Here is a 22203-nt window from a genome sequence, read left to right as displayed (position 1 = left end):
TCATTCCTATAAATACCAGAGAATATAGATCCATTCTACTCAGTCTGCTCTTACAGCTCAGACATCTCATCCCAGGCATACATCTGTAATTCCGGACTGCCTTTGAGGCTAGTAAGGCCTTCCTAAGGCAGAAAATCAAAGCGGTCTCATCAAAGCCCTGCACAATTGCACCAAGCCTTCCATACTCTTACACTTTAGCACGATTCTCACATTTCTTTACTGTTTTCTTATGCAAATGGAAGTTTGCAAAATTAATTCCTGTTGTAAGCGTTTTTAAATGAAAGCTGATGCTATACAATAACTACTAGAAAAATTCCATTTTTATGGAACTCCAATATTCAATGATCATTTAAACATATTTTAACAGTAGCAAGACTGATCCTCTCAATAGCCAAGAATTCTGAAATGCAGAACAGAAAACACATTTCAACAGTGAGGTTTTTACAAAAAAAATAAATTACATTTTTTCACGAACAATCTTAATAAAAATTTAAATAATATTAAGCTATTTCATCAGCATCAAAACGGCTTCAATCGAGGTCAGGAGCTACTAAGAAGTTCTTATGAATTACATGCGACTCTGGAGCTGCAGGTTTTAGACCCCGGGCTCAGCATTTGGATTACTAGTCATGTAAGACCACACCTTACTGTTACTCTGTTCTTATCTCTCATGTTCTGATGACTCAGTTAATGCTCCCTCTCAGCTATGTGTGCTCTCACACTGCAGCAACAAAGCTACCACGCAGGACACTCACCTGTTTCTCCCTTTAAGATAGCTTACACTTATGACTGCATAAAAATAGGGGTGACACTGGACTCAACCTACTCATTTCAAATAAACGGCTCAAAATAACTCGTATTACTGAGTGGATGATGAAAGGCACATCATATTCAACTTAATACTTATTTGCAGTAAAGAAAAGTCAACTCAAACAAGCATTTGTAATTAATTCCATAAAAAGCAACAGGAAATGCCTTGAATATCAACAGAGACTAATGATTCTAATGAGGGGACTTGTTTTCTGCACTGTTCTCTTTAATTATACTCAAATATTCACACTAGTTCCAGTAACAGCAGAGGGTCTCAAGATAAAAACCCATTTTGAAAAGAGCCATACAACTCATTGAAGTTCATTCTGGTAAAACAGATTATCTAAGGAACCTGATAAGGACACAAAATCAATCTGATTATTGTTGGATCATTGACTGAAAATCTACAAAAAAGGTAATCTAAAGTTACTTGCCAGAAAAACCCACCAGCATTCAAGAGGCAGTATGTGGAATAAATGCTTTAACAATCCAAAAGTCTTAATTTTGGTGCTGCGAAGTATACTTACAGAATGCAGTGTCACTGGACAATGTTAGAACATTAAGTAGAAATACTATAACCACATAACGGTCATGTTTCAAAACCTCTCATGGTCAATTAGAAGGGACAACAAATGCAAGCCTGTCAGCATTGTCTACACTTTTGACAACTGGACAAGAATTATTCACTGTGCTAATGATTTTGCTTGGTAACTTGAACCAGAAAGAGTCAGGACTTCAGGCAAGATCAAATTTGTCAACTGCTAGACTGTTAGATTGGCATCATGGAGAAACTGAGTTCTGAAGGAGTCATATCTTTTAACTGCTCATTTACCACTTGGAGTTGGAACTGTCTCAGAATACATTTCAATGTTTACGTGCAGTCAGCTATGACTTCAAGTCAAGCATGCAATTTGGTTTCGCTCGTTAACCTACAGTGGTTACAATTACAGATTAATGTAGACAGTGGAGACAAAGCTTATGGGGAACAGGCAGAAAAGTGAAACTGAGTTGAAGGTCAGATTAGTCATTATCAATTTAAATGGCAGAGTTGACTCCAAAGGGCCAGTTTGGCTCCTCCTTTACCTTATGTTCTCAATTATCCAGCAATAGGAATTAAGGCACTAGTCAGCAGAGGTTCTCTCCATTATAACATGATGATCACAGTTGCACTACGGATCCATGCATACAAGTGAGAAAGAAATAAATTTAAAGTTGTGAAGGTGATGTGAAAATTCCTTCAACCACAGCCAAGATTAAATCTTTCCTAATGAGGTGCTGAATTTTAAACATCAATACCAAAACATTCCCTGACACAACATTCTTAGTCTAATACTGCAAATTCAGTTTGGGACAATTTGATTTTTCACATTACAAAGATATTTATCATAGAAAGAATCAGTCAAGTTGCATAACAAGTGCTGAAAAATCATGAATAGTTACCCAAATTAAAGGAAAAATATTCATAAAGATTTGCTTCACTAGAAATAACTTTTCACTAAGCACATTGTAGACAGTATTCATAAATGGACTTTGCAATCCGCATCCATTATGCAGGCTTTGACGTAGATGCACAGGAACAAAAAGGCATATCTGATCGGCTAGCCCACGAGTGGAAAAACAAGAATTGTTACTTACTTATCATTCTCTTGGGATATATACAGACGATTGGATAGACTAGCTAAGAATGCTTCCACAATCTCTGGGTCTGCAACTGATCCTGCCTTAAGGCACCTAAACAAGCAAAAAAATATAAATCCAGCAACTTTTTAAAAATCTGGGCCCCAAAATTCACCCTATTACCCAGTTAATCCCTAAGATCTGCAAATCTATCCAAATAATCAGACAATTGTGATTATTCTTCGCTGGGGTTTGAACTCTTAGAAACGTCACTGTGGAAGGTGTTATTTTAAGATAAGGCGCCTGTCTGCCTTCACGTCACAATGTTTATTTTAAAGAAGAGCAGGGGAGCTCCACTTGTTATAACCAAGAATTTATCTAGTAACCAACCAGACAGAAACTGGTCATTATAAAACCTTTACCTTTGAAAACTTCAATGTGTTTTTCTGGTTGTGAAACATTTAGGTCTGTTTTGAGATTGTGTAGTATGATTATGTAAATGCATTTACTGGAATTTACAAATACATAAATCATCTTGCAACTTGATTTATTTCCTATCAAAGGAGAGGTGGTGGAAGTTGGGTAGGAAAAAGTGGTTAACAGTGCAAGATTAGAGAGCATTAAGAGGGACAACATGCCACTGTGACAATCTCACGTGCCAACAGCAACTATGACTGGGTTGGCCCTACTCCTATTGAGTACACAGGAGCCAAACAGAGGAGAATCGAGGGTTTTGGGAGTTAAACTCCTTGGTTAAGACGCATTTAGAACATAATGAAAGGGAGGTTGGACATACATCAGTAATTGGAAAGGCATGAAGATTATTTTAAGGAGGAAGACAATTACTTAAGTTATAAAGATGACAGCTCACCTTTTGAGCTCAAGAAGCCACTTACAATGCTTATTAGCAGTGGGAAAATGTCAGAAGTTAGAGAGGGGGAATCAAAGAGCAGATTCAGAGGAGCTGTCACAGTGGTTCTGAAATAGGAAAGGGCACATTTTATTTAATTTATTCTCCAAGTGGCAGTTTGGTAGAACCAGCAGCATTTTTACATGGGAGTTTGAAATTTGTGGGTTCAAATGCTCACAGCAACAGGAACCTGGGTTTGATTCCACCCACAGGCGTCAGAGTCCGTGTGAAGTTTGCACGTTCTCCCCGTGTCTGCGTGGCGTTCCTCCGGTTTTCTCCCAGAGTCCACAAGATGTGCAGGGTAGGTGGATTGGCCATGCTAAATTGCCCATAGTGTTCTGGCATGTGTAGGTTAGGTGGGTTATAGGGGGATGGGTCTGGGAGGGATGCGCTGAGGTCAGTGCGGACTCGTTGGACCGAAGGGCCTGTTTCCACGCTGTAGGGATTCTATGATCTACGATCGATAAATCCTCTCCAAGACTCCAACATATAATGGAGGTGACCATTTCAATATCTTATCAGGAGTTCTACACCAGTAGAGGCCTCTTCTTTAACGAAGACATCAAACTGCAGTCCAACATTCTCATTCAAATAGACAAAGGTCCAAACGCTATTTGCCTGAATTTACCTCATGCCCGAGCAGATTCATGCCCTCTTTCCAACATTAACAAGAAAAGGCATTTCAAGCTGGGCAATAAATACTGGCCTTGGCAACAACAACACAAATCCCATGAACAAATAAATATTATCATTTTTTTGCTCAAGAGAATTCACAAAATAGCTGGTTGTGATTGTCAACATAAAAAGGGGCTACATTTGAAATACAAATCCTTGATTGTGAACCACTTTGGGACATCCAACGGATAAAAACAGACAATATGTAAATACAAGTTACTTGTCAATATCTCAGTGCTCCTTCATATAGATGGTTTAGATTTTTCTTACCTGCAGATATTGTCTATAGCAATGTCCCTCAGCTGTTCATACATAGATGGCTGGTTTTTCTTTGATGACAACACAGTTGCCTCTGAGTGCTCATTTGTTACACTTATCTTAATGTCAGAACCACCTATAAAAGAACAAAATAACATTGTTATAGGGAAAACCTTCAGACAAGTGATTTAAAACATACACAACAACATTTGAGGCACATATATAGTTCAGCAAGGCTTTTTGTGCCTGTGACTGACTCTACCACTGAAGACAGAAGATGGTGACAATTTAATTCCTGCAACATAGCCTGTTAACAAGATCTCTCATATTAAAGGGTCAAATACAAAGAAACGTGACAGAGATAGGATATGGCCCAAGAAGGAACCGATGAAGTTTTTGTGAAGATTAACGGCCGGGATCTTGGGGTGTTTTTTAAAAGGAACCATTAACATTACGAGACAAGGAGAAACTAATTTTTTTTAGGGGAAAAAATTGTATGTTGTTTTATTTAGAACATTGTGAATTATTTCAGCTGCTATGGTGGAATTCATCATTGCTGTGATGTGGGCAGAGTTTTCAGAACTGGTTGATGAATATGGTTGGCTTTAAGTCACCACAGTGAGATAAAATTTGTTAAAAAATTTGTTTTTTAAATTTTATACCAGCACAGCATTAAACCAGGCCTCAAGGAAGAGCAGTGCTATTGGAATAATGCTGAGTTAATACAAAGGTTTTCGAGTAGGTCTGTGGCTCGGGTTGTGGGTGTGGAGGTTGGTTGGCTCGCCGAGCTGGTTCGTTGTTCCGCAGACGTTTCGTCACCGTGCTTGGTAACATCCTCAGTACAGCCTCTGATGAAGCGTTCGTGTTTTCTCCTGCTTGTTTTTAAGCTCTGGTGTCCTTGCGATGGATTGCCTCACTTCCAGGTTTCCTCCATTGTGGAATGTTAATACTGATCTACTGACTGCTCCCATCACTCATAGCAATGCTTCATTGTAGCAAAAGAGATTTTATCTAACGGTTGCTTATTTCTCTATCATAAACTATGCAGAATACAACGAAATGAGCAAGCTGTAGCAGTAAGTTTAATCACTGTGTACTTAAGACATTGTAGGCTAATGTGTCTTCTCAATGCTTCTGCCAATAAAACAAATTTCCTCGATTTTTTTTTAAATGAAGGTCGTTGCCACTTTCACAATTTGCAACAGATCATACTTGAGCTTTAAGCGTCCAGTTACCTGAATTGTACTGACTGTGGTATTTGTACACCTTGACGAGTACTGGTGAAGGGATCACCAAAAAATCTCTCAGTGATGCTGTGACAGAATGAACTGCGACAGGGAATCGTTCACACAAATGTCCCAGGCCCTGGTCAGATAAAAGATTTTGATAAGCAAAATACAAGCAATATTCACAAAATGTAGGATGAGAGCAGCATGGAGAATAATTGCAAAGAGAAAGAAAACTACTAAAAATTATTAACTCTAAATGCAAAAGCCTAATTGTCAATGTAACACTTCGCTGAAACTATCCCAAAAATGGTCTGCATCTGTTAAAAACTTATCAGACTGCCATTTCATCAAACACGATAAAATAGCAGAAGTATTATTGCAATTAATTTCACAGTTTTATGGCATACCTGGTAATTTCTCCAATAGGGGAAGTCTTGTAGCTGCATGCACTTCCCATTCACAGAAAATTACATCTTGTTGTCAAGTAGTTCTATTCATATACTCACACTTCGAATCGTAAAACCTGATTCACAGTTGCAAAAGAAGTTGTCTGTGTAGCATCATCACACTGTAGTTATACTGTTCTGCCAATGGTTGCACTGTGATACTTCAGTTTTGACTCACTTCTCAGCTGTACTGCAGACAATCTCACATTTCAAACAACTCTATTCCTCTACTTCACAAGCTGCCATAATTGTTAGTACGCAAATGATAAAGAATTATAACTATTATTCATACTTCAAAAGAATAAAGTGTATTATTTTGAAATAAGGAGTCAATATCGATGCACACTGTTTCAAATATGACCACCTCTGGCTCTACTTCAACTGAAGAAGATGTCACGATCTCAACTACAAATCTGCGACACGACACAAGAGATCGACTACTGTATTTTTAAAAAGATTACGTTAAAAGGAAGGTGGGCGCAAGTGGCATACGGAAAACAGAGCAGACAGTGAAAAAGGTTTTCTAAGATTACAAAAGGAACTTGATCAACTGGGTCAATGGGCTGAAAAATGGCAGATGGAGTTCAATCTGGATACATGCGAGTTATTGCATTTGGGTACAACGAGAAAGGATAGAGCTTATACAATTAATGGTAGGACCTTGGGTAGTGTTGCAGAACGCAGGGCCCTAAGGGTGCAGATACATAATTCTTTGAAATTTGCGTCACATGTAGACAAGCTGGTCAAAAAGGCATTTGGCACACTTGCCTTCATTGCTCAGTCCTTTGTGTACAGCAGCCGGGATATTATGTTGAAGTTGTACAGGACGTTGGTGAGGTCTCTTCTGGAATACTGCATCCAGTTCTGGTTGCCCAGTTATAGGAAGGATATTATCCAGCTGGAGAAGGTTCAGAAGAGATTTACCAGAATGTTGCCGGGTATGGAAAATCTGAGTTATAAGGAAAGGCTGGATAGGCTGGGACTTTTTTCATTGGAGCATAACAAGTTGACAGGGAACCTGATAAAAGTTCATAAAATAATGAGGTATAGAGTTGATACTAGTTGTTTTTTCTCTCTAAGGTGGAGAATTTCAAGGCTAGGGGACACACTTAAGGTCAGAGCAGAGAGATTTAGAAAAGACATAACAGGCATTTTTTTATTTTTACACAGCGTGTGGAACACAGAGTGCTGGTGGAATGAAATTCCTGATCAAGTGAATGCGGGTACAATTACAACGTTTCAAGGACATTTGGATGAATATATGAATTGGAAAGGTTTGGAGGGATATGGGCCAGGAGCAAGCACGTGGGGCTAGTCTACTTTGGGATCATGTTTGGCATGGGCTGGTTGGATCAAAGGGTCTGTTTCCATGCTGTATAACTCTAGGTCTTTTCAAAAAACAGGACTGTAGCCTAACTGGCCGATCCTGGATGCCTGAACCGTGTCCTGAAAAACTCAGTGAAAGGTTCGTGCTTTTCACTTTTGAAAAAAAAAACACTTCATTAATTAACTCGCCAACACTCATGCTCTCAGGTCCTCCCATACACCCATCCCTAACCTGTAATGTCTCAAACCCTTGCCCAAGCGTCTTGCCCGCTACCGCCATTCTGACCCAAAAAAAAACCATCACCCTCAAACTTCACCCGGACTCTCACAGGTCATGACAATTTTCAAGCAAACAGGGTCATATTTGTAAAGGATGTGCGAAACACTGCTTCATGGAAAAACACAGGGGATAGTGTAATATCTCTAGTGTGTCAGAGTAGTACAGGAACTGACCCTTCAGCCCACCATAACAACATTCAAAACTATGTCTATCTGCCTGCTCATCGTCCATATCTCTATGCCCTGCATGCTCAGGCGTCTGTCTAAATGGCTCTTAAACATTGCTATCATCTCTGCTTCTACCACTTCCCTAGCAGTGCAGTCCAACCTTTGTGTAAAAACTTGCTTCACACATTTATTTTCACCTTCAACAAATGACCCCTCGTATTCTACATTTCAAAGCCGGGAAAAAGACTCCAAATATCCACCCTTTCCAAGTTTCGCAAAATTTATACACTTCAATATTCATTGGCAAAGTTGAAACATACCTGTAGACAACAAATCAGCAGAGGCATGTGCGACAGAATTATTTTACTGGATGTCTTTGACTGCAGCTTCTCTGAAAGCTTTGAGCAGAGATTTTCTGCACCTTCATTAAAAGAATTCCATAAGTTAAACCTCTGCAGAAATAGGATGTGTTGTTACACTATAAAATTATACTGCACTTCATGTTACTATCATATTTCATGTTCATTATTCTCAAAGATTGTAGTATCTAAAGCTGCACTTTTTGAAAAAAAAAAGTCTTTGGGATATCAAATATACAAATAATTCTAGTGCTCACTGTTTCTATTAAAGCTGATCTCAATGAATTTCTCAGCAATTTCAGATGTATCAAAATACAAAGTATAAAAAAAAAGGTACTAATTGTAATGTGTTCAAACAAAATACATCTTCAGTGTGTCCTTTGGGTGAGTGGAGTTTAAGCCAATCAAAATGACAGATCATGCTAATAAAATTTTATCTTTCACATGAAAACCAGGTCAGAAAACATAATCACCAATTTTCATCAAATGACTCAGCTGTTAGCTACAAAGCCTGGTGAGGTACTGAGCCAGGCCTGATTCTTGGATTGTGCCGACTTGGTTGGTCTCAGATAAAGAAGCACCAAGCTATCAGCTGCACTAAGAGAGAAAAGAAATGAACCAGGATTTGGGGAGGTGATGGTCTAGTGATGTTACCACAAGGGTGTTAATCCAGAACCCCAGCCAATATTCTGGGGAACCAGTTCGAATCCCACATGGCAGATGCTGGAATTTGAATTCTATCGAAAAAGTATTTGGAATTAAGAATGTACTGATGATCATGTGACCATTGTTGATTGTCCAAAAGACCCTTCCAGGTTCACTAATGTCTTTCAGGAAAGGAAATCTACCATCCTCACCTGGCCTTGCCTATGTGATTCCAGACCCACAACCATGTGGTTGACTCTCAATTGCCCTCTGAAATAGCCCAGCAAGCAACTCAAGATAATAAAATGTGAGGCTGGATGAACACAGCAGGCCCAGCAGCATCTCAGGAGCACAAAAGCTGACGTTTCGGGCCTAGACCCTTCATCAGAGAGAGCAAGCAATTCAGTTGCATCAAATCGCCGCGAAGTCTCAAAGAAATTAAACCAGACGGATCACGTGGCAGCGACCGAGACACCAGAAAAGACAACAGCAGAAACCGCCCTGTCGACCCTGCAAAGTCCTCCATACAGTAACCCTATCTGGGGGCTCGTGCCAAAATTGGAAGAGCTGTCTCACAGGTTCAATGCCCCACTGCAAGACAGTGCCGCTCAGTTAAGGTCAGAAGTGACGATGTTGGCTGATGACTGCACATTTGACTGACTAATTTGCGACTCCTCAGACACTGAAGCAGTCCGTATTCAAAAGCAATAAGATCTGGACAACATCCAGGCTTGGGCTGACGAGTGGCAGGTAATATTCACATAGGAATGCCAGGATATGATCATCACCAGTAAGAGATAATTGAACCCCCACCCCCTGACATTCAACCATGTTACCATTACTGAGTCCCTCATTGTCAGCAGCCAGGGATAACCACTGACCAGAAACTCAACTGGACTCACCACATAAACACAGTGACTACAAGAACAGGTCAGAGGCTAGGAGTACTGCAGTGAGTAACTCACCTGCTAACTTCCCAAAGCCTGTCCACCATCTGCAAAGCACAAGCCAGGAGTGTGATGGAATACTCCCCACTTGCCTGGATGGGTGCAGCCCCAACAACTCTCAAGTAGCTCGACACCATCCAGGACAAAGCAGCCACTTGATTGGCACCACATCAACAAACATCTACTCCCTTCACCGACGACACTCAGTAGCAGCAGTGTGTACTATCTACAACACGCACTGTGGAAATTCACCAAAGGTCCTCAGACAGCAGCTTCCAAACTCATGACCACTTCCACCTAGAAAGACAAGGGCAGCAGACATTTGGAAACAACGTCACCCGCAAGATCCCCTCCAAGTCACTCACCATCCTGACTTGGCAATTTATTGCCATTCCTTCAGTATTGCTGGGTCAAAATCCTGGAATTCCCGCCCTAATGGCACTGTAGGCCAACCTGCAGCAGGTGGTCGACAGCGATTCAAGGCGGCAGCTCACCACCATCTTCAAGGGCAACTAGGGATGGGCAAAAAAATGCTGGCCCAGCCAGCGACACCCACATCTCACAAATGAGAAAAAAAAATTCCCCTGTTTGATGATTATCCAATGATGCCAGATTCACAAAAAGCAGATCTCAACACAAACATCCTCCTTAACTGGAAGGAGAGTTGGAGGAAAGGGCTGCCAGGAAAACATACGGTTCCCTGACGTATTCCTGGTGCCGAGGTTTCCTCAGGCTGAGTTGAGAAGATAATCAACAACTTGCAGCACAAAGCAGACAGACAGTCAGGTGATTGAGACCCCAAATTAGGGGCAGTCCTGTAGCTTTGTACGGCATTTACCCCCTCCCTGTGTGTGCAGAGACTGCAAGCCCAACGGCCTGTGACAATTTGGGGCAGGGCAGCCATCAGAAGTAGAAACTCCTATCATGTTGCCAGGGGTTTGAGCATGAAAAGCCACAATCATGGTGCCTCACAACGCAAGATCTCTCGATCCCAACGAACATCCTCCACCTCCACCAAACACCACCCCGACAACTTTGTTCATTTCTGCGCTGCTGTGTAGGCCAATGAAGGTATCCACAGACCCTGTTATTTAGAGTTGAGAGTCTGCCAGGGGTGTCTTAATTGAACAGAGAGCACAGAGGTGACCAAATTAGGAAATTAAGCACAGCCCCTAAGCCAGGATCACTGCTGAAAAGTGAGAGCTCAGGTTCTCCATTTGACCCTGGAGATCATCCAACCCTTGATGTTTACAATAACACGCAAGAAACGGCCAAATTGGTCAAGGCAATGAAGTGTTCCCTTCATAAAATAATCTGAGTAAGGAGATTCAAGTAAATAAAAAAAGTCACTGATATCTAAATAAAAGTTGTATGGCAACAATACAAAACACGGGCAACATTTTTAACTTAATTAAGCCATTCTGTTGGCAACATTATTGTACAAAAAACAAAAACAAAACATGAGATTTCTGGTTTTTAAATATTCTCTACCTTGCTCATCCTTAACAGCCCACACCATTAAATCCACACATGCTGCATTTGCTTGACACCTGAGTTTCAGAGGGTTAAACTCATGATGGATGTACTCCGTATCATGCAGGATCTTCTGCAGTTCAGATTGGCTACTGTTAAACTGCTCGAGGACAAAATCATGTACCTCCTTCACAAACGCAGTCTGGAGATCTGTGAGGACAAAACTGGTGAAAGCTGACAGTGCAGAACAGAAAGCAATTTTGGCAAATGGATGCATCCAAGCTCCTGAAACCAGATTCACTTATTTACAGCAATACTCTCCTGTCAGAATGGAATGAACAAAGAGTAGCTTTTGGGTTACTTGGAACATTAGTAAGTGACAAACCTATGCATCCAAACCTCTCAAACAGTCATATGAAAAATATTATTAATATCTGTTCATTATATGCCTACTAGAAACAAACTGTGCCCTTAAATAAATAACCAATGTGATCCTCTTGGTGTAGTTCAAAAATAAATTCTAAACTGAGTTGGGATGAATAATGAGTTTGTGGCCTTGTCCATAGATTGGAAATTCTGTGTGAACAAAATGCAAATTCCTGTTTAATTTTGCAGCATTGTGATTACTTTTAGAATCACAAAGTAGGTTCACCTATGTTACAACAGCGAGCCGCCTTACATTAATCCGAACTAAGCAAACAAAGTTTGAACAAATTTGCATTGTCATCTCAATCCAGAGATAGCTTCTGAGAGACATGCTACACAGTTTTCCTCAGTATTTATAATCAGCAGTGCTCAGATGCATCATTTGTAGTTAGACAGAATGCATTACTAATGATTTTAGTCCTTTGAGTTACATGCGTTCTATGTTGCTTCAGGGAAATCTATTATGAAAAATAGAAAGGTGAAAAGGACAGCACTTGCATTTATGTGGCACCTTTCCTAAGTGGAGGACAGCTTAATATGCTTCACAGCCAATGTAATACCTATAAAATTTAGCTGTTGTTCCAGTGCATGAATTAGAACAAATCAGTTTGCTCAGAGTGTGCATCAATAAACAACCTAATAAAAATAATAATGCTGGAAATACTCAGCAGATGAGACAGATGGTGAAACAGTTTTGTTCAGGTCCATGATCTTTCGATAGAACTAGAAGAAAATTAGGGATATCATAGATTTCGAGCAAATAGTGGGACAGGGAATGGGGTGGGTGCAGGGGAATGAGCAAAACAGCAGGAGAAATTACACGACAGAAGGATTGATGATACAAAATGAAAAGGATTAGGACCAGAAGTAAAAACGAAGTGGATCTAAATGAGGTGCAAACTAAAATAACTGAATCATTAACAAGCACTGACGTCTGAAAAAATGGGCAGTGATTGTGATTTGAAATTGTTGACCTCAAAGCCTTTGTAGTTACTTAAAGCCTACTACATCTTGAATATTTTTCCCATTCTGATCACAGATTATAAATTTGAAATAACAATTCTCCATCCATTCGTGCTGCCTGACCTGCTGGATGATTCAGAGTTCCAGCATATGCAGTATATAGTGTTTTTGCATTAAGAGTTGGATGATTCACTTCACTTTGATGGCTAACATCCAGTTAATTGCATTGCAATGGCTAGACGGGCAAGGATGCTGCACTAGTTAGTGTAAGTACCAACTTCACGAAAATTCTGTACTTTGATTCACCGTAAGCAATGTCATGGGCGAAACAAGCCAATAAATAAAATAGTACACCTAATGTTAACATCTCCTTTACAATTCAACAAGTGACATGTGAATTGTAAGTGTATGTTGTGCCTGAGAATTCAGGTCTCAATCTCTGTGAAGGTGGGGCCAGGACCTTTTTTTGCTGTGGGACTGGGTTTCTGTGGAAGAATTTTATTTTTTACTGGCATTCTTCTAATGCTTGGTTCGAAGTGGTAACCTGCATTCTAGTACCCTTTAGCTTTGCATTTGTTTCACATCAGGCGAGATCAAATCAGCCCATTCACCAAAATGAAGCAGACTGACTCTGCTATCTCCACTCCCCATATAAAAAGGTATAATAGCTAAAATGTCAAAATGTACCATTGCAAACACACTATTGATGAACAGAAGTCCCAGGAAGGTGTTGTGCTCTTGCTTACATCAGCATCTCAACGGCATTCAATTCCTGAGCTTAACAAAAATTGATAAATAATACTAATAAAGAAAGAAGCTTACCCTTCATGTGATACAAAGTGTCTCTCAACATTTTAAACACCACCACATAAAGAGGATCACTGAAGTTTCGATAGTACAGATCCAAATTGGCATTTGCCTAAATAATAAAATCAATCGAACAATTATCATATCGTTCACTTCAAAAAAACCAAACATGCTTTGATACTCTTCAGCTGTAATCTTTGAAAAATAAAGTCTGTGGCCATGTTCTTTACATAGAATAATTAGCAAAAGTTATATTTTCAAATAGACCATTGATAATAGCCTTTATCCAGTCAAGAGGTTTGTGACATCTTTTGAAAAACACTTATAGAATCTGAGAGCACAAATGGAGGCTAATCATCTATCACGTCTGTGCTAGCTCTTTCAACAAGTCCCAGCTTTACTATTTCTCTGAAAAGTAACTTTTTGTAGCATAAATGTAGTTTCCTTTTCAAAGTCATCAGGGAACCTTCTTCCAACACCCTCTCAGACAGTGTACACTAGGTCCTAACTTCCATCATTAATTATATGGAACAATAGCGGGTACACTTGATTTTAACTTTTCTATCAGCCAAATAGTTAACAGATACAAATAAAATGATCTCCTTCTGCAGGATCCGGGTTATTTTAAGGTGAATGTGGCATCCATCAAGGAAACATTAACATTATAGAGTCATAGAGTCACAGAGCATGGTCACACCCTTCATTCCAATCAGTCCATGCTGAACATAACCCAAATTACACCTTAATCAGTTTCGATAACTGTGGAATATTGTCAATTGTCATAAAAACCTAAATAATTTTTATTTAGCCCCTTCTTAAGTAGGAAGAAAATTTGCCATCCTTACCTGGTCAGCACGACATGTGACGCCAAACTTTCAACTACATGGTACATACTGAACAGCCTTAAGTGGCTGAGCAACATGCTCAGTTCAAAGGAAATTAAGGATGAACAACAAATGATGGCCTTATCAGTGAAGCCCGCATCCCATGAAACAATGAAAAAACACAAGATTCACAAAGCAGTAGACAGTACAATGCCAAAGAATAATTCCTCACCTCAATAACCTCTGCCAATATTGCATCCAGTGTTTTCAAAACTGATTCAGCCACAATCCTTTTAACCTGGGAGAAGAAATATAAAAACTTTTCTCAGCCATAAATCTAACATAAGTGACTGAACAATAACAAACATGGGGGTGGGGGTGTGGGGGCGCACAGGCGGGGTGCGCGCGCATGTGTGCGCGCGCGCGCAGCGGGCACGTGAGCGCGTACGTAGGGACAAAAAAAACTGCACAGCAGTTGCAGTAGACTTGTGACAGCACAAGTGAGTCAGAGTACCAGCGAGACAGAAAGCGAATGAATGAATGAATTCAACGAACCATTATCATTTGAAACGCCTCAACTGCCCTCTGAAATGGCCTAGCAAGCCACTCAGGTGTAAATGCTACCAAGTTCCAAAAATGACAAAACCAGATGGACCACCTGGCACCAGCAAAACAAAACAACAGCAGAAAAAGCCCTGCTGACCCCAAGCCTCCTTACCAAGATCTGGGGGCTAGTGCCAAAATTGGGAGAGCTGTCTCACAGACTAGTCAAATAACAGCCTGACATTCATGGAATCATACCTTACCAATAATGTTCCAGACACTACCATCACCATCTCTGGATTGGAACTGTCCCACAAGCAGGACAGACCCAGCAAAGATGGCAGCACAGTGGTATACAATCAGGCTCCAGACACTCTGAAATCTCATGGCATCAGGTCAATTACAGGCAAGGAAACTTCTCGCTGGTTACCACCTTCTGACCTCCCTCAGTTAAAGACTCTGTGCTCCTCCACAACATTTGAAGGAAGGACCAAGGGCTGTAAGGGCACAGAATGTACTGTGGGTGGGGGTTTTCAAATCCACAATCAAAAAAGACACAACAGCAGTACTACTGATTAAGATGGTTGGATGCTAAGGACATTGCTGTTAGACTGGGTCTACAGCAAGTAGTGAGGGAACCAACAAAATGGAAAAACACATTTAACCTCATCCTAACAATGTGCCTTTTGCAGATGCACCTGTCCATGACAGTATGGATAAGAGTGCCACTGCACCTTTACACTGAGAATACAGTCCCACACAACGTGATGGAAGATCATCATGCTAAATGGTGATGGATCAAGCAGCTCATGACAGGGAATCAGTGAAGATTTGTATTCCTCTTCTTTGTCAAGTTGATTTTAAGTTGTAAATTTAATTCAATTTTATTCTGGAGTGTTCCTCCAATAAAACCAAGAGAAACAAGGGAAGTAATCCACCATTGATTTTTCTGGCGCTCAAAATAGGCAGCTGTGACAGATGGACATTAGGCCAAAGTGCAGCATTCAGGTTAAACAGTGCTGAAAGTCAGGCAAATACTTGGACCTGCTGACATAATTCACCCCTTTCCAAATTCATAATGTAATTATATATTTGTACTTGCAAATTCTTATATTCACATGTCTGGGAAAAAATTGTTACCATGTAGATACGAGTGCTGACACATCAGCAAATCGTGCACACTTACAACATTATGCGTTTACACTGGTATTACACGTTGAACTAGGATTTCACAATAAAAAAGCCATCAGGAAGTTAAGGTTTTATATAATGAAGCTGTGAAGCACAAATACAGAAGTAATCAGTCCTCGACCAAAAAAAAAACACGACGGCCTATGTTTGTGAAACGTGAAGAGAAGTAGAAAGTGCACTATAGTGGAAAGAGAAGTTTGAAAGCGGTCATCAAAATTCAAGAACATACATACCATTTGGAGTAGCTGTCGGAGGTATTCTAGTGGAATATGAAATTCTTTTGTACTGCAGCCAGTGAACAGTGGGGAGACAGAAAAACTTGAGCTAATAGTAGAAAAGTAATATTGCGGATCCACGGTACTGCCATCAGGGAGATATGATCCTGAAGCACAAAAAGGCCAAGATTCTTGATTAAACAGGAGAACAGAATCTAAACTCTTACAAGAGCCATCAAACTACAGCACAGGAGGCGGTTGAACAGTCATTCGTGTCTCTGCCTGTTCTTTGTTAATCATCATCTTGTATTACTGCCCCTCAGCCACACAGTTACCCAACCAAAGGAAATAGATATTTCCCTATCCTAAAATTCCCTAAAATTCTTCACATTAAAAAAATCCCTATAATTCTTCCCAGCCCCAATATCTCAAGTCTCTTATGCAGTTTCCTAGTCATTTCCTGCTGAATATCATCTGAGACTTTAACATCCTTTCTGTAACAGGGCCCAAACAATGATATTGTATCTTTGGTGGCCTAGCTAATGCAATATATACTTATTCAAAACATTATATTTCCTGTGCATTTACTCCATCCATCAGTAGCACCACTTCCTACGTCTCAATTTTACTTCAGACCCATCGTTAAATACCCTCTCATAACTCATACCAGAATACATTATACTGAATACCCTCCCTCTACCCTTCAAAGAAATCCTTTTACTCGTTCAACATCCGTCCAAACAAATTTTGTTCACTTACCTGTTTGCTCGTGTTTGAAATGTTCAGTAATTTTACCTCAAATCATATGATTGCACAGGCACACATTCATTGGCACTGTGCTTCTATAATACAATACTCAGCACATTTGAAATTACTGCGGGTTTATTCGGAAATTCCCTGACGTAATCTGTGTAACCGCAGAGATCCAACACTTTACCTTCAAAATAGTGCAAATTGGTCGTCCCAGGTGAACAAGGAGCTGCAGTTGTGCGTTCAGGGCTTGCCTACAGTATTAAAGAAAAAGAATGATGATATGCAAAAACTGCAAAGTTTGGTACTCAATTGAAGCAACAGCATAACGACATTGTTAACAGCAAGTGATTCAGAATTTGAGAGATTAAACTGCGTGGGTGAAAATAAACTTCAAGATTAAAGAGCATGCATACCAAAAGGAGTTAGCAAAATAAAGCTGTTTCTAATTTATTTTACTTTGAAAAATCTTTTTTCTTTCCCAATGTAAATTCTAACTCATCAGTATGTTTTCTTTTCTTCTAAGAGACAAAAAATTAATTCAAAATGATGCTTGGGATATATTTTGCAACTTAAAGAGCCTTGCAAATTTTAAGATAACAAAGTGTGGAGCTGGATGAACACAGCAGGCCAAGCAGCATCTCGGGAGCACAAAAGCTGACGTTTCGGGCCTAGACCCTTCATCAGCAGATGAAAGATCTAGGCCCGAAATGTCAGCTTTTGTGCTCCTGAGATGCTGCTTGGCCTGCTGTGTTCATCCAGCTCCACACTTTGTTATCTTGGATTCTCCAACATCTGCAGTTCCCATTATCACTTGCAAATTTTAAGTTATTTTAACCATGCTCCTAAATTTAATAATGAGGCAGCAATGTCAGCTTTTTAGAAATTGCTCCTAGTAAACAATAAAATTGAAGTTTGGTTTTGACCTGGGAAACACTGGACACACTGCAGGTTTTGTGCCGTAAGCTATCACACGACTGGCAGGCAGTCAGCAGGGAGCTGGGCAGGATCGAACGAAAATCATTGAAGGAACGCCGTCTCAGTCCATCCATCTCATGTGGAGCTTTATGTGATTGTGGTGTTATTTTCGGAAACAGTTTTGAAAGAAGAGATTCATCTGTGTTACTGTAACGTCCAAATGCTCTACCAATTCCAATCAAGCAAGGCACTGCATATCTGCACAGGTTTTCTGCACAAAGACAAAACCTATTAATATAGAGCAGAATACAGGCATTGAACTTGAGACTTATGACTAGTGCTTTCGCAATAACAATACAAAAATGTACATTTCAACAAAATCCTTTCATACTATCTCCAGCATGTGGAAACTGAACTGATAGATATGACACCAAGGTAAAAATACAGTAATAGCCTTTGAAATATTGCCCTTGTCTAGGGGCAATTATAGCTAATATACAGAAAATTAAGGCAAACTGATCCATAGTCTCAGGACTGAACTTCCTACAGTTCTTGAGCAGTTCTTCCCTAAGCCTACAAGTTCAAACCACCTATCATTATCCTTACCAAGGCTCTGGAACAAAAGACAACTGGATCCTCCTTCCAAGCCAAAATTCATCCAATCCATTTTAAAAAAAGCCTGCTACAGCTTTTTGATGCATTGCTGATAATCTGTGTAGTACTCCATCATCGATTACTAAAAATGGTGTCAAAATTTATTTTCATCTCACACTCTTAATTTTGTCACTGCCACTATATCCTACATTTCACTGAACCATGGTTCTGAATCCAAATTTTCAGTTCCAGTCCACCACTTCACAACTTGGTTTAGTAATTTCTTCACTAAAACGTCAACCAAGATCCTGTATTTTCAGAGCAGTACATAAATACCTTTATCCTGAGTCTGAGGTGCCAGGCACATCCCCAACAGAACCTCCATGACATCCAGTATCGCCTCCAGAATCTGTAAAATTATTTTTTCAAAAATCAAATATGACAAAATTCAATATCTGAGATGCAAACTTATAAATTTGAGATTTGTAACGTAAAGGGATTTTTAAATAATATATTTTCAAGAGATGGGCCTAACCCAAGCTACCTTTGAACCGAATGGCTTGGCTGGTCATTTCAGTGAGAATGTAGGAGTCAATTTCAATGTTGCAGGCCTGCAGTCACAAGTAAGTCAGACCAGAGCAGCGTGGCAGATTACCTTCCCATTAGAAAACTAGATGGGTTTTTGGAGCAATCAATGGCAATTTTAGGTCTTCAATAATTCATGTAATTGATTTTTAAATTCCACCAGCTGCTGTAAGTTACTGGCCCAGTGACAATACCACTATGTACCTTCTCCCTGTCATCATCACAGAGCCACAGAACCACAAAGAAAAACAGTTTAAGACACGCAGTCATAGAAGAGGAACTTGAAACGTGAAGTATTACTTCCACCTGCTAAAGATAATAACTCTTTTCTTCAAAGCAGTTTAAATCAATTAAATTGTAACAATAAATGCCATCCATTTCAAATTGCAACTCTTAAAATGAAGTGGACCACCACATAGTCTCAAGTACTTATTACTAGGATTTGTGACATTTGTAACAAGTCATTTTTCTGAAATATTGAATAATGCCTTACCTGTACCCTCAACGTCGGGTCCCTTTGGGCTACATCGAAAAGTAGAGTTACCAAACAGAAACTGAAATTTTCAGCAACAGGAAGTTTTCCTGCAAGGTTGAAAGATTAAATTAAAAAATTATAAATTGCAAATATTTGTCCTTGTACACACCTCCCCGTCCTGTCAACACAACTGGTATAATGGACTCCAACAGTTCAAGAAGGCAACTCACCACCACCTTCTCAATGGCAACTAGGGATGGGCACTAAGTGCTGATCCAGCCAGCAACACCCATATCCTGAAAATGAATTGAAAAGAAATTTAAGCTGGATCCTCAGCAACTTGCCATTCAATGCCATCAACTTGTGGTGTCGGTACTCCAACAGACTGGGCACAATGTGCAAAGTCCTTCACTGATATTAATAAAGACTAAGGCAGAACTACAGTTCAATCAGTGCCACGGTGTGACGTGTTGTTACAAATGCACGATTCATGTTGGTTTCACATATCATAAGACCTTCTAGACAAATAGAGTTTTTGCTGCATTCAACACCTTCCTATAGCGCAATTTGAAAGTAACAGGATAATACCTTCTTTCACTCTAGTCAAAACACAAAAAAGGCCATTCAGCCAAAAAACATTCTATTTTCTTACAAGTCTTATCAGTCGGTGTTAATAAATTTTCTCATGCGAAGTCTAGCACAGCTCAACAGTAAAAACCAAAATGGTTTCCTGGACACTAGGATTAACACATTGATGATTACTTTAAAATTTGCAAGTTGTTGTTGCCAGATTGCTTAAGAGCAGATTAATGAAAATAGCTTTTAAGTCATAAAACCAGGAGAGCGACTTACATATTGCAACATACAAGTTAACCTTTGTAGTCTTTGTAGAAAAATCCTTTCAAAAATGGGTTCCCCAATACACAGTGTAAAACATGAAACACTGGTGTTGGTAGTTGCGATTTTAAAAAATGCGGCTAAATAACACTGACAACTCAAATTAAATCTGCATAACATGTTTTATTGAATGAATTAGTTCTACAAAAACATCTTTAACCGTAATTAAATGTTGTATCGAAATAAAATGTTTTTAAACCATCAAATCCATCATCTTTGGCATCCAATACAAAAGGAGTTCATCTAATTAACTGAGTCATTGTCAGTTTAACCTCATCATAAAAGAGCTTAGAGACTTTCTTAGCAGCAAATAATCCTTCCAACTCTTTAACCAAATACTTCTGCTCTCAAACTTAGGTGAGGTAATGATTTTTTTAAATAGTTCTAAACCACCACTTTGTCTCAGGGGCAACATTTTTACACATTCAGCATCTGTTAAGACTTGTACAAAACTGCCAAACTCCAACCAAAAAGATTTCATCTGAAAGCTAAATGCACTACTCTATTGACTTTGTTCCCTCAAAATACTCCCAATGAAAACAAAACTCCCTAACTCTAAAACGTGTCTCTCAATTTTTTTTTAAATAAACATGGCTACAAAAATACTTACAACTTCTTCAGACACAAGGACCAAAACCGACATACAACTAGCTCAAATCCAAACTTGAAAATAATATCACACCTTGCATCACAATGATCCGAAACTGTTAAGCTTCTTGATTCATGTAGGACACGTGCTATACACATTATTTAATCGACAACTTCATGCTACTTCATCATCCAACCACTGTGATGGACTAACACAAAGCCTCAAGCAAGGAACTTTATTTTTGGGATAACACGGTGTACAGCTGGATGAACACAGCAGGCTAAGCAGTATCAAAGGAGCAGGAAAGGTGATATTTTGGGTCAAGGCCCTTCTTCAGAAATCAGGGTCTCAACCTGAAACATCAGTTTTCCTGCTCCTCTGATGCTGCTTGGGTTGCTGTGTTCATCTGGCTCTACACCTTGTTACCTCAGGTTCTTCAGCATCAGCAGTTCCTACTATCTCTGTAAAACTTTATTTTTGGCATGGTTTCACATTCAAAATTACCACAGCCTTTAACTTTGTTCAATTGGTCATATTTCTATTAACTAATACCACCGAGTCTAATCTCCTCACATCATATAGTTTTCACTACAACTATTTTTGAACATTTCCAGTCCATAGTTCAGTTCCTGGACATACATAATTCAATGCAACATCATCCATTTTGCCCACGTGACATAATGGGGCCTTTAGTTTTTGTCATTGTCGGAACTGTTAATTTTGGCATTGGGATATTTTGATATTCTCTGGACAACTTTAGTCTCTGCCACAGCTCTGGATTTTTTATGTACATGCACTGTACTTCTGATGTCGATTAACCTATTGTAGCCATTTTTTAAGGATCCATTTTGATACAAGATGCTCAAGACTAAGCCAGTAACTGGACACTGTCCTCATTCGGTCTTAAGCTTCTTCTTCAGAGCTGATTTCCTGTTTCTCACATTTCCTCACGAACACCAAAATTGTCCTGCTGTAGTATAGTTGTTTGAGTGATTTTACACGTTTCAACTTATAGCTTAAAACCTCCTCCTACTTCATTCTGTTTGAGATGATCCACTTCTGTTTATCATTTATCACATGCAGTCTTGTATATGAGATCACATCTTAAATTTCCAGGTATCTTTTACACTACTTATACCACCCACTTGATTCCATGTACAACTTATAAGGTGAATAAAACATGTAAATCTGAAGGTGAAAAGTCAAGGCTGATTCTTAATACAAATATAGTGTTTATTCATAGTAATAATCTTTCAGTGCAAATCTAATGTTAAATCTTCAACT

The 22203-nt window shown here is 39.4% G+C and overlaps 1 protein-coding gene across 3 annotated transcripts in view; it reads right to left on the bottom strand.

Annotated features, from left to right (window-relative positions):
- The window catches only part of pi4kab (phosphatidylinositol 4-kinase, catalytic, alpha b), a 152600-nt gene that overhangs the window by 120564 nt on the left and 9833 nt on the right, over positions 1-22203 (bottom strand). For all 3 annotated transcript variants that reach the window (XM_059654937.1, XM_059654935.1, XM_059654936.1), the window contains 12 exons: positions 19452-19540; positions 18710-18782; positions 17788-18050; positions 17049-17115; positions 16130-16278; positions 14395-14460; positions 13354-13450; positions 11161-11352; positions 8039-8139; positions 5506-5635; positions 4283-4406; positions 2446-2541 (listed from right to left, as the gene is read on the bottom strand). In XM_059654937.1, coding sequence (XP_059510920.1) covers positions 2446-2541; positions 4283-4406; positions 5506-5635; positions 8039-8139; positions 11161-11352; positions 13354-13450; positions 14395-14460; positions 16130-16278; positions 17049-17115; positions 17788-18050; positions 18710-18782; positions 19452-19540 — 1447 coding nt within the window. The remainder of the gene's footprint in view (positions 1-2445; positions 2542-4282; positions 4407-5505; positions 5636-8038; positions 8140-11160; positions 11353-13353; positions 13451-14394; positions 14461-16129; positions 16279-17048; positions 17116-17787; positions 18051-18709; positions 18783-19451; positions 19541-22203) is intronic.

The sequence above is a fragment of the Stegostoma tigrinum genome, chromosome 26 (genome assembly GCF_030684315.1).
Source record: "Stegostoma tigrinum isolate sSteTig4 chromosome 26, sSteTig4.hap1, whole genome shotgun sequence".
Lineage (NCBI taxonomy): Eukaryota > Metazoa > Chordata > Chondrichthyes > Orectolobiformes > Stegostomatidae > Stegostoma > Stegostoma tigrinum.
The sequence above is the reverse complement of the archived record's forward strand: the minus strand, read 5'-3'. Positions and strand labels throughout refer to the sequence as shown.